At 34.5% G+C, this 14,270-nt stretch overlaps 1 protein-coding gene across 1 annotated transcript in view; it reads left to right on the top strand.

Moving 5' to 3' along the window:
• AGMO (alkylglycerol monooxygenase) overlaps positions 1 to 14,270 on the top strand; it is a 409,277-nt gene that overhangs the window by 168,493 nt on the left and 226,514 nt on the right. Inside the window, exon 6 of the mRNA XM_055347366.2 lies at positions 9,428 to 9,531. Within this exon, the coding sequence (XP_055203341.1) occupies positions 9,428 to 9,531 (104 nt within the window). The remainder of the gene's footprint in view (positions 1 to 9,427; positions 9,532 to 14,270) is intronic.

Genomic DNA, 14,270 nt, shown 5'->3' with positions numbered 1-14,270 from the left:
TAAGATGAAACTATGTGTGTTTTTATACCTGTTCTGTCTACCTTAGCAAATATACATAAATACACACAGAGTTGCCCAATACACACACAATGTTTGTGTGTATACAAATTACACTGTGGCTTTTCTCTGTCTCATTAATTTCTTGAGAAAATGAACCTCATTTCTCCCTTCTCTTCACAGATTCACTTTCATTCTTCCCTTTTCTGGTTTCCAAAACATATATATGAGCAATAATCTCCTATGATTGAGTGGTATTTAGAAATCTTGGTTGTAAACTGGCTTTTAGGAATTTGAAGCACCTTTTCTCAACAAAATGCATGTTTGTGAGCTTGTGTTCTCAGATCTGCCTGTATAAAGACATATAACTCATCATGAAATGGAAACACTGGTACTTATTGGACATAAGTACCATATTTAATAATATTTTAAGAGGGGACTGCTGTTAGTCCTTAAGCTTGGGAAGCCCACAAGCATCTCTCTTTCTCTGTTTTTGCAGTGAGATCAGAAACCCCCTCTCGCTTTCTCTTTCATTTGCCTGAGGCAGGCTAAGGGAAATACACATTTATTTTCAAAATACAGCTGGTTTGGTGTTTTGTGGTTTTGGACAGGGCTCTAGTTTGGAAGGGGTTAGATAAAGTGTGGGGAGAGATTGGAAGCAAGAGACAGGGTCGGGGGGTCTCATCCCAGTTCCTAACATGAGCTCCTGATAAAGTTCAAAAGTTCTTGCTCTTCCTCCTTGATCTGGCATGTTTCACACTATATCACGCAACTCTTTGTATTTGTAGGTAGTAAAGGGAAAAATAAAATCATATATAACTAATATAATGGTGGGTCTTTGGTCCACAATAATAAAATTAACCTACATTTTGGGAAAAACAAGTAGCCAGACTTGGGCTTTTCAAAGCACAGTGATGCTCAAAGAACAAGGGTGTAAGGCCAGAAACAATGTTAAAAATAAGTGGGCACTGTAAAAGGACAATGGAAATGGGACTTGCAGCCACTACTGATAAGATATGAGCCCTGTTTTTCTTTCTTTGATATGTTTTGTTAAACACAACTGCCCAAAGGCAAGGGGCAGAGTACAAAGTGAAGAATGATTCAAGGTAGCAGAAAGAAGGGAGGGAGGAAAAAGCTACAGGATATGTTCTGGATTTTATTATTATTATTTCTTTTGAGACAGAATCTCACTCTGTCACCAGGCTGGAGTGCAGTGGTGTAATCTCAGCTCACTGCAGTTTCTGCCTCCTGAGTCCAAGCGATTATCCTGCCTCAGCCTCCCTAGTAGCTGGGACTACAGGTGTGCACCACCACGCCCTGCTAATTTTTGTATTTTTAGTAGAGATGGGGTTTCACTATGTTGGCCGGGATGTTCTTGATCTCTTGACTTCGTGATATGCCCACCTCGGCATCCCAAAGTGCTGGGATGACAGGCGTGAGCCACTGTGCCCGGTCATGTTCTCGATTTTCTATAGATATCCCTTTGAAGCAGTAATTTTGGAAGGTTGATGTTAGGAAATATGTTATTTTGAGCTATGCTAGTTGGTTACTTTTAAAAACATAGGCACCAGCTTACTAGTTTCCTAGGAAGTGCTTTCCCTATAGAACACAATCTGTAAGAAACTGAGTGAAGAAGATAGACTGATAAATCACTCTATATTTGTGGTTATTGCATCACATTCACATGTATTAATAACAACAAATTAATAGTGAGGATGTATTGTAGTTAGTTCACTGAGCAATAGCAAATCCCAGTGAATTAGCACAATGAATATTTACTTTTCACTCACAGCCTGGTTCAGTATGGGTCAGGGGGTACTCTGCTCCATGCTGTCATTCAGGGACCCAGAATCCTTCCATCTGGTGTCTTTGCGTACCCTAGGGCCTTAGTGTCCTCTGCTAAATATTCGTCATGTTGATTGCTGTTGCAGAGGAACAGCGAGACCGTGAAGAAGGCACACGAGTTCTTTACCTTGGCTCAAAGTAAAACATGTTATTATCACTCACACTGCATCATTATGAAACAGTTCCATAAACCTATCAAGGTGGTAAGGGGCTAGAAAATATAGTCTCTGTAATGAATAAAAAAGTGTTAATATGTAACATGAAAAATAATCATTACTTTATGTAAGTTATTAAATATTATTGTATCTCCATTTATTCATCTATAAAATGGAAACTATATAAATATCTACCTTCTAGTTCAGTTCTGGGAAATGTATGAGTTAATACCTGTAAAGTGTTCTAAATATTCCCTACATGATAAGCTTTCTTACTCTTATGTGTTTATAATCACTAATATTTATTATTATTACTAATAATACTGTTACCAATATAATTTAGATTTTTAAGTATTTTATTCAAATGACAATAAGCCCTACATTAGTTCTTGCTTTTTGATTGTATGAAAACAAAAGTTTAGATTGAAAAGATGATAAATTCTCAAGGTACTTTTTACTTCGTACTAAAAATCTATCGTTTTATTTTGTTTAAATTTTGAGAATATTGTCACACAAATGGAGACATCTTTTTAAAATTCTGCATACTAGAACTTAAAAGCTTCCATTTGAACACGAATAAAAAAGAAAAAATGTGTTAAAGTGTGATTAGGGGATAGAATAAAGGGAAGGTATAGTGTTTGCCACAGTTTTAGCTCCATCCTAAAGTGACTCCTAAAGACTCATGGAGCTTACTCTTCTAGAGAGATTATTTAATGTCTACATGTGGCCAAACATCCGGGCGCAGTGGCTCACGCCTGCAATCTCAGCACTTTGTGAGGCCGAGGCGGGCGGATCACGAGGTCAGGAGATCAAGACCATCCTGGCTAACACGGTGAAACCCTGTCTCTACCAAAAATACAAAAACAAAAAATTAGCCTGGCGTGGTGGCGGGCGCTTGTAATCCCAGCTGCTTGGGAGGGTGAGGCGGGAGAATGGGGTGAACCCTGGAGGCAGAGCTTGCAGTGAGGGGAGATCCCACCACTGCACTCCAGCCTGGGCGACAGAGAGAGACTCGGTCTCAAAAAAAAAAAAAAAAGGAAAAAATTTGGTTTCTCCTTCAGAAGCCTGGTTTCTATCATGCTGAACATATGGATATATACAAATATACAAAATGTGTGGAACAAAAATATGGAGGCCCAGCCAACTCACAAATTTTATTCTAATTAATTTGGTAGTTTTAGATATACTTAATTTGTGTTCTGATATTAAGTGAGCAAGGATAGAATAGAAAAATTATAAGACAAAAGTTTCTACTTACTGAATGAATTGGTAATGCCATTTATTTTTATCATCACCAACTTTATTTGCTGCTATAGGAAGTGAATGAGTTATGATGATAAAATTGATGACACTTCTAGTTCATTCAATGAATAAAGAATAGTGAAAGAAATTAGTGTATATTTATTGTTATTCATGGGCTATTATATTTTTTAGTTAGACTTTAGTTTAGTAGCTTTAGTCTGTTACTAATTTTATTTCATTTACTTAGCTCAATTTATTTATTATATTTGTTTATCAACTAAGCTTTGATATTAAGAAAAGACAAAACAAACTTTTAACGGATTCATTTATATGGGCACCTCCAAGTTCAAAGGGTTGATTGTTTTCAATCTAAACTTAAAAACTTAATATTTTATATTTAGATATCTTGTTAAAGACCGTTGCTACAATTCAAGAAATTTCACACTATCATTTAATAGCATGTGTTGAGCTCTTTAATCCCTTTTACATATGGAAGTTACCAAAGATTTGCCATGATTGTCCCAGAGAATACTTGGAACCAGTCACCTCCATTTCTGAAGGATTAAAACAAAATCCAAAAGAGGAGAGAGTGTATCAAATAAGTCACTGTTGAGAGAGAGAACAATGAGAAACATGTTCTCCTTCTTTAATAAAACTCTTTTTTTCCATTCTTCCTTTCAATTTTATTTTCTTTATAAAATTAAAAGTTTGGATTAAGTAATTTCTAGACTCATGCAGCTCGCTGTTGTTTGACTATTTGTCTCCTACAGAATTCATGTTTTAGAAACTTAATGACAAATGCAACAATGTTAGGAGGTGGGGCCTAATGGGAGGTGTTTAGGTCATGAAAGCTCCACCCTCAAGAATGGATTAATGCCCCTATAAAAGGGCTTTTGCGAGTGGGTTCACTCTCTTCTGCTTTTCTGCCTTGGGAAAATACAGCGTTCTTCCACTTAGAAGGAATCAGCATTCATGATGCCATCTTCGAAGCACAGAAACTGAACTCTAACCTACCAGTGCCTTGATCTTGGACTTGCACAGGGACTGTGAAAAATAAATTCCTGTTTATTACAAATTCCACAGCCTGAGGTATTCTGTTACAGCAGAACAAAATGGACTAAGGCATAGCTCTTCTGTTCTATAGTCATTGTACAATATGCTAAATGTTGCATAAAGTGCGAGCAATATGATTTTAGTGGTGTCAATCATCACTACCATTTTGCAAATAGGCCTATAATATTTCTTCCTTTATAACTAGGGAGTTTTCCAGATTATGAGTGAAACCAACGTCATCATTCCAAGGTTGCGCCAAGACTTCTTGGCCTGCCCACTATTGGGAATTAAATGGCTATCTTATATGTCTGTGAAAATTTCTTGTAGACTTGTCTTTATGTCTTGAATTAACATACAGGATCACTTCCCTCCATTTCATAGATGACAAGATAGGAGAGAACATATTTTAAAGTGCATTTTAGATATTTAGTATATGTAGGAGGGTTACATTCTGGATATTTAGATATTTCTAATTTTTCTGAAAAATTTCTCCAAAATTACCTTTTTGTTATATACACCAGAAAATTAAATAAAATCATCAAGAATATAAATAAACTGGATTTCATGAAAATTGAAACTTTCGTTCTTTGTATGACACTATTTTAAAAAAAGGCTATGGCCTGGAAGAAAATAAATGCAAATCACATATTTAATAAAGGACTTTTATGCAGAAGATACAAAGATGTCTCAAAACTTAAGAAAACAACCCATTTAAAATATGGGCACAAATTTTGAATAGGCACTTCAAAAAGAAGATACATAGATGGTGATTAGGTACATAGAGCCATTGTCATTAGCCATTACAGCAATCTAAATTAAAATTTCAACGTGATACCACTGCATACCTATTATAATGGCTGTCAAATAAATACAAATAAAAGTAATGATGTCAGGTGCTGCCAGAGATGTGGAGCAACTTGAACTCTCACACACTGCTGGTACTAATAAAAAAAAAAAAGGCACAGCCACTTTGGAAAACAATTTGATAGGTCCTTAACAAGGTAAATGTAGGCATATCATACAGCTCAATAATCCCACACCTAAGTATTTACCCACGTGAAATAAAAACTCGTGTCCACAGAAAACCTCTATGATAACTACTTGATAGAACTTTTATCTGTCAAAAACTGGAAACAACTGAAATGTTCTTCAACTCCTGAATAGATGAAAACAAAACAAAACTGTGATATAGTCATTGAAGTGGAATACTAATGATAAAAAGGAAAAAACTACTCATAAAAACAGCAAAATGAAGGGATCTTCAATGCATTATGCTAAATGAAAAAAGACAACAGACTCAAAAGGCTAAAAATACTGTGTGATGTTATTGATAGGATACACTCAAAAAAGCAAAACTAAAAGGAAAGAAAGCAAATCATTGGATGCTAGGGACTGAGAATGGGGTGGGGGTGGGATTGAGGGATTTTTGACGACTGCATTAATTATCTATTGCTTGTAACAAGTTACAAGCTTAAAACAAGAAACGTTTATTATCTCATAGTTTCTGTGGGTCAGAAATTGGGGCATAGTTTAGATGAATGTCTCTGGCTCAAGTTCTTTCAGGAGGTTGCTGCGAGTCGGTTCAGCTCTTTGCAAACTGCAGTGGCATTGGAATGCTCAAATGGAGAAGGATCTGCATCCAAACTCTCTTACATGGTTGTTGGCAGAATTCAGTTCTTCATGGGGCTTGGACTGAGGAGCTTAGTTCCTTACTGGCTGGCTATCCCACTTCCCTGACATATGTATTTCTTCAAAGGGAGCTCATAACAAGGTAGCCAGCTTTTCTTAGAGAGTGTTTGAGTATAAGAGAGGACACCCAAGACACAAGCTACTGTCTTCTTTAAATCTAATATCAGAAGTGACATCCCATCATCTTTGCTAAATTTCTGTTTACTAGAAGAAAGTCACTAAATCGGGCTCACACTCGAATGTAGGAGATTATAAAAGGCATGAATACCGTTGGATAGGAATCACTGGCGGCCATTCTAGAGGATGCCTTGCCTAGTTAGCCCTCTGGACCTCAGTGATTCATATTTCTCCCACATTCAAAAGACACTCACTTCTTTCCTGTTCCCAAAAGTTTCATCCCACTGCATTATCAGTTCAAAGTCCAGAACTTGAATTATCTGAAGCAGGGAGCCATCCTGAAGTCTGACTACCACAACCACAAAAAGGAGGTGGGGGAACTCTTTGGGGTAATAAAATTGTTCTGTATCTAGAGTGCAGTAATCATTAAACAGCTGCATTTGTTAAAAACTCATACAGCTGAACATTAAAAGAAGATGGATTTTGTTGTATGTAAGTTACATCTTCATAAAAAAATTGAAAAAGAAATTCAAAAATACAACACAGATCACACACACATTACATAAAATGTTGGCCAAATGAATGGAAGTGTTGGCCAATATATTAATAAAATATACAGAATTACATTTGGCACTAGAAGGCAGCATAATCATTTCTAATTATATCATGGAAAAATTATAATAACATATATACATATATTAATATAATCTATAATTTTCGTATAGAAAAAGAAAAATGTTATTGAACAGAATGTATAATTATATGAAGTCTTTCACAGAGAGAAGCTTATTCTAAATAATATCTTTTTCTCCTCCTTAATATTTGTTTTCATTTCTTAAAACAGATAATTCATCAATTCAAGTATTAGGGAAGATGATCATATAAATGCATTAAGTTTTTCGCATTTTGTTCACAAAAGAACTACTGGAATAACTTTCCATAAAATGCATTTTCATAATCACTTTTGAAAATAATTTACCTCCAATAAGCTGAATATGGACTGTGAAACAAATTCAGTATTCCTTCTTTTTTTTACCAATTCTGAAAAGTGACAGAGGTGAAGCAGTAGGATCCTGTTACTGTGCCCTGTTTGCACAGCTGTACCTCATTGAATGAGGCTTGTGTTACACACAGTTTGTGATAGGAAGTAAATGCTTTTGAAACAACTAAAAAGACAGATCTTTAACCTCCACCTTTGTGGATTCTTTGTTTCACCATTTAGCTTCTGTAGAGGGTATAAGGAAGTGGCTCCCAATATATATTATGACTCTCTAATGGAACCTCATCTGATTAGCTCATCCTCTTGTTAACTCATTTTGTGGATGCATTAGAATGAATTTTTTAAAAACAAATCCTGACAGGTCAAAAACTAGACAATGTATTGATTTTCAATGAAGGTTTATAAGTCATAAGTTATAAAATCATAAGTTATAAAATGTTCAGCAGTGGGTATGTTCTAAAGAGAAAATGGTGTTTAGATTACTTCAGGATCTCTATCTGTAAGCGGTTTTTAAACTTTAGGGGATTCATCAAATCTATTACCTCTTATTCAATGTCCACCTAACATCTGAAGATATAAAGTGCCACAAGGGTCTTTGTATATTTCTTATGTACAGCCATTAGGCTTATCAATAAACCGGATAATTTGGTTCTGTGTTATTTCAAAGATTATGACTGCATATTTTTAGAGGTCATTATGGTGAAGTAGTTCTCTTTTGTGTAAGAACAATTTCCTTAATTGCTAGCATAGAAATACAATGTCTTTCCTACAAATGATTAAAATAATTAAATCACCAACCAATTGGGATCTAAGTTACATATCTGCTGATGGTTGATGACAATACGTGTTCCATTGAAAAATATATGACTTTAATAAAAATGGCATTTGTTATCTGTTCATAATAAGACTAACCACAATTCTGTTTATAATATTCCTTATTATACAGAATTAAGTCCTTCTTATATCTATGAGCTATCATTTGTTTACCAAGACCTTTTTTCTTTAACAATTTTGTTTGGTAATTCTCTATACAGACTGTTCAGAGAACTTTCATTTTGAAAGCAATGGCCAAAATTTACCCAGATAGTATATCTATATCTATATCTATATATATATATACACACATATATATGACCATGATTTTCATAAAAACTTCTAAAATTATTCTACTATGTACCATGCATTTTAACTGTCAGTATATGGCAACTGCAAAGAAAATTAACCTGATATTTCCAGTTCTAGGTTCACTGTTTAGTTGCTATACATCCAAGCCTAAAAGATTTAATTTCTAACCTATACTGGCAAGGATATGATGATCATGTCACATAGCTAATTCCATTTCCTGGATTTGTAGCAAAAGACTAAACATAAGTTACTTTAGCTAAGAACATATTTTTTTAAACTGAATAGAGTATAATGTGACATTTTGATCTATAATTTTGTTAGGAAATTAAAAACGGCAATACAATTTTTAAAATATGGGCAGAATAAAAAATGACTTGGGCTATTCTGTGTCAACTACTTAGGGGATCAATGCAGTGTCATATTTTTAGTAAAAATTTTTTTAAAAGCCACAGTTCTTTGGAGTCTGTATGAATTCCAAGACAGTATGAGAGCCATCTGTACAGTGCTTGATGAAAATAAACAACAATCATTTTCTTTTTTTATGAACACAAATAAAACTATGTGGAAAAATTTAGAAATGGTTTAGTATTTTGGTAAGGTATGGGAAAACCATAGGTAACTGTTAGCTAATATCTTTTTATAAATAAAAGAGTACCTGAGAACTTAGTGCAAAATATTACTATGCTATGCTTTCTTCTTATTCCAACAGATTTTGAGACTTCTCAGAAAGCCACGAGGAAATAATTTCATTAATATTTTATTCCAAAATTTCCATACCAATTTCTCCCATCAGACAATTTTTCTTTAGTTAGAAACATGTTATCACACGCTGAAAAATCATCACTATCCGTTGAATGTATTGTCACAACATTACAAGCTAGCTTTTATAATCTGTCATATTATAATATGTTAGCAAAATATAAATTTTGGAATTAATGTCAGTTTGTTGGAGGCATTTAATTATAACATATAAACTATACATATTTATTGGCTATGCTTTCATTTTTATTTATTTACAATGTATACAGTCTCTGGTTCCAAAAATTATTTCAGGCAGCATATTTTAATTATAATTATATTGGCCAGCTTTTACAGAGATGTTCCAGATTTTTCTTTCTCACTCAACAGAGCAGCATGCATAACTGAAAATGGAAGTTGCTTTGTTCCTATTCTCATGGCTCATTGCAAATTATGTGTTTTGCAGAAGTTAATATTATGTGGGCCGGACACCAAACACATCATAGTTCTGAAGACTATAACTTATCCACAGCACTGAGACAGTCTGTCCTCCAGATATATACTTCCTGGGTAAGTTGTATGAAATGGAATAAACATGGTAATCTAATTTGTTTTTAAGTCTCAGCTATTTCTATTTCCTCAAAAAAAAAAAAAAAAACTAATAGAAGGTGTTTTACTAAAATGCTTCTCTCTTCTTTCTAAAGCCAGATGCTAAAATCTTTCTTTTCTTTCTGTAAGGTCAGACACACATGAAGCAAATGCTGTTTTTCAATAGAAGCATTTTATTTGACCCAGAAACTCAAAATATACGACAATGTGAGAAAGTGAATGGCTATTTTTTAATTTACTGTAACCCAGGAGGGTGATGTATAGATAAGGTATCTCCATTTAAATATATGTAAGCAAGGATTTCAGTAAAAACTTTTACCAGTTGTTTTTTTTTTTTTAAAAACAACTAATTCTCTAAAATCTAGTTGAATGCTTTGCTTTTTGTTATCATAATAGATCAATATCATGATCCAAAAATTTTTGGCTCTAAAATATTCTCACACAAGGAAATTACAAGATTAATGAATACCAGAAATAGCCTCTACTTGTAGAGTTCTTTTGACTCATGGGGAAATCCTGATCTACTTGATAATATTCCTTTTTTTGTCATCTTCCTTGCTTAGCTCTTCTTGGTTATGAAAATACATGATACTGAAATATATGTTGAACAGTGAGCTAGAAAGTCAGAGTAACTGATGCGTAAAATCAGTAATCATGTATACTTAATATTGGTGTGTAAAATCAATAAGTTATTTATTAACTATAAATTATAATGATCAAACATTTCCGTGGTTCAAAATACTTTGCAAGGTACTTTTGTTAGATACCATTTAATAAGTACGTACTATGTGCCACTCTTCTAAAATCTCTTTATATATTGACTTACTTCATCTTCACAACAGCCTTCATACACAGAAATTATTATTGCTCTTATTTTAAAATAGTAGAGCTGAGTCTATAGTTCAGTCACACCACTAATAAAGGAAAAAGTAGAACTTGAACTCCTGCAGTCTTGTTCCAGGACCCCTGATCTTAATCTCTGCACTCTAAATGCTCTTCTACATGCCTCCATATTGTTTTTCACTTATGCTATCTTTTCTGATCATCATAAATAAGCCTATGGTTCTCTAGATCAAGTATTATCATTCTCAGGGAACTGAAGATCAGTGAGGTTAATTGCACAGCTAGTAAATGATAAAGCCGAGTACTTGAAACCAGATGTTTTATAAGCCATAGAAAAATACACTGGCATGTGTGCTAACCCAAACAGCAGCACAGGCAAAACAAATCTATAAGCCAGGGATGTTACTAATACATTTCCTGGAATGGATCTTAACAGGAATTCACCCTCAAACTCCCACCCCATACACCTGTGATGACGCTTGTATTCTTTTTCTAGAGCTGCCATAAGAAGATACTACTAACTGTGTAGCTTAAAAAAACAGAAATTTATTATCTCACTGGTCTGGAGGCCACAAGTCAAGTCAAAATCAAGGTATTGCCAGGGCAATGCTCCTATAAAGACACTAGGAAAGGATCTTTTCTGGTTCTCTCTCTTAGTTTTTGGTTCTTTCTGGGCTTGTGACAACATAATTCTTATTTTCACATGGCGTTCTTCCTGTTTCTTTGTCCACACGTCCTTTTTAGGAGGATACCAGGCGTATTGGTTTAGGGACTTGCCATACTCCAGCATGACCATTAGTTAAGTTAATAATCTTAACTAATTATTTCTACAACAACCCTATTTCCAAATAAAGTCACATTTTAGTGGGTATTAGGGCTCAGATTTCAACATGTGAATTTGGGTAGGGAAGGCTCTATTCAAGAAACCCTTCTAAGCAATATATGTGGAAAGGAAATATGTATATATTCATAACCTATAGGTTATGCTGGAACTCTGGATGATTAAATACAAACAAAATCACTGCCTATTTTACAACTGCATAGTTCAAGACTGGACTAAGGCTTCAGAGCAGTTAATGGGGGGAAAACAGGGCACGTGATGGAGGAAATGGGTGCTGTTCGTCCTCCCTTCTTAAAAAATTGCTGCATTAATACAGCCTTTTCAAAAGGCTGAATATATGGGCTGGATATATGGCTGGTCTCCAAAATCTTTACTCTCTTCTGACTTATATATTTCTCTTTTATTAAAGACAACTGAAATCTCCAGTAGTTGCATTTTCAGAGAGAAAGCCTCCAAGAAAGGAAGTAGCTGCATTTGAAGTTGCTCTGGGGAAATCAATGCAGTTAATTAATTACCTGAGGAATTATCAAAGGGAAAAATTATCAGAGCATCATTGACTTCAGAACTAGAAGAAATCTTGGAGATGATATATTTAAGTCATCTATTTTCAAAGCTATAAATATGAATCTTAAAGAAGCCCACAACATCAGTATTGAACAATGCCAAGTTGGAGCTTGAGTCCAGTTTATTGTAATCTCTGTCTTGGTTTCTCTTGTGTCCTTTTCTTTATTAAGTCAATGCATACAAAGTAACAAAGCAGCAAAAATCTATGTAAAATGAGACTCACACTTGTTTTACTGCCAGAATAATTTATCTTTACAAACTCATGCCATGTTGTTAGGGAATGTGCTGAATAAGGCAACGAACATTGAGAATGCATGACAAGCTGCTAAATATTTTTGGAAGGGGAATGCGGGAACTCACATGGTGGGAAATGAGATATAGGGATTGTAAGTCAGCCTGGATTCTTACCTAGCATTTCTAGGTCCGTTGGAAGATAGGAGAGATGTTTTAAGGGCCTGTGATGGTTAAAGACTTCTAAGAGGACTTTCTAGACATCAAAATTATAAAGCACACTTCAGGTCTCTTCATTTTTGTTGAGTCATTTGTCAAGATTTTCCTCACCAACATTGTTACATGAGGCCTATAATTTAGCAGTTACCAGGGTAACAATGTATTTTAGGACAAATAATAAATGAGCCGCATCTTTGAAAAGAAAATTGATCTGTGAAATGAAATGTGAAATTAAGCTCATTTCACATTGAAATGTGAAATTAAGTATATTTCTTCTATATTACTACGAAAATTAGAACAGCACAACTTTTGAAGAAGTTACACATAATAATTCAACTTTCTAGAATTTCTAACCATATTATTTGCATTTTAAGCCAATTTTAAGCTTAATATTGCTCACCAAAAAGGAGGGCTATTGATAGAGTGCCATTTTAAGTGAGACTTCTTTACTGCATATACACTGCAGTATATGGTTTTGCATGCCACTTCAATCTTTGATTATACATCTTACTATCATGTCTTAAGAATAATACTCTATCCAATTTGCTAATAATGAAATAATAATAATAATAAAATGTGTTTAAATTCATGGATGTCATATAAAATATTACAGTATCAGGATTATAACTTCATTTTTTCTGACATTATAGATAAAGTACTTGAATGCTGAAATTTTATATTCAGAGCAAAGCCACTAAAGTGCGTGAAAAAGAAATACTTCATCTTGATGGAACTCTAAAACACAAAAAGAACATTAGGGATTAAACATACAAAATCCCAACTAGTGAAATCTAAATAAAGTGTGGAATTCGATTAATACTAATGTACCTGTGGGTTTCTTAGTCGTGGCAAATGCAGCATAACAATGTGTTAGCAATAGGGGAAACCAAGTAAAGGATACAGGACGACACTTTGAGTTATTATTGCAACACTTCTGAAGATATTAAACTATTATAAAATAAATAGTTTATTAAAAAACACAGCTACACGTGTATGTGTATGTGCTTATACTCAGAGCCACTATACGTTATGTATCTACTATAGAAAAAATATTAGAATGAGCCATCAACAATAGACATTGTTTCCTGGGAATCCTAGAGTATTATAAAGAGCAACAAATATATCAGCCAATATTACTTTTAACTGGATATTATCCTAAAGAAACTCTTCATTTTTTCATTCTTTATCCCTCAACCCATCACCCACTGTTTCCTTTTCAGACCACCATTCAAATGAAGCTAACTCTGCCTATAGTTTAGAGAAAGGAATATAATAGACTCCTTATCACATGCAGAGCTAGTCAAAACTTGGTTTCGTCTCTCCAGTTTCATCTTCCACACACCCCATTTTCATCCCATCTCCAATTTAACGATTTTCACTTCTCTCAATCTACCATGCCATAATGCATTGCTGTTTCTTTGCACATGCCATTACCTCTGCCTGGAAAATTATTTTCCCTTTACCTCTGATTGTTCTATCCTTCCAAAAAAAAATTTTTTTTTTTGACAAAGTGTCACTCTGTCGCCCAGGTTGGAATGCAGTGTGTGTCTCAGCTCACTGCAACCTCCACCTCCTGGGTTCAAGCGATTCTTTTGTCTCTGCCTCCTGAGTAGCTGGGATTACAGGTGGGCACCACCATGCCCAGCTAATTTTTTTGTATTTTATATAGACAGGGTTTCGCCATGTTGCCCAGGCTGGACTTCAACTCCTGGCCTCAAGTGATCCGCCTGCCTCAGCCCCCCAAAGTGGTGGGATTATAAGCATGAGCCACTGCGCCTGGGGAAGATTTTGTTTTTTGTTTGTTTGGTTGGTTGGTTGGTTCCATAAAACCCTTGCATTCATCTATTTTAGTAGTTAACACTTTTCATTATTGTTATCTATGTTGGCCTATAAACTTTCAAAGAAAGTAGTCTATTTTTCACTGCTGTATACCTAGTATATGTAAGTGTCTACTACAGAATTAGTGGTTAATAAATGTATGTTACATAAATGAATGAAATAA

Source organism: Gorilla gorilla, chromosome 6, assembly GCF_029281585.2.
Source record: "Gorilla gorilla gorilla isolate KB3781 chromosome 6, NHGRI_mGorGor1-v2.1_pri, whole genome shotgun sequence".
Taxonomy (NCBI): domain Eukaryota; kingdom Metazoa; phylum Chordata; class Mammalia; order Primates; family Hominidae; genus Gorilla; species Gorilla gorilla.
The sequence above is the reverse complement of the archived record's forward strand: the minus strand, read 5'-3'. Positions and strand labels throughout refer to the sequence as shown.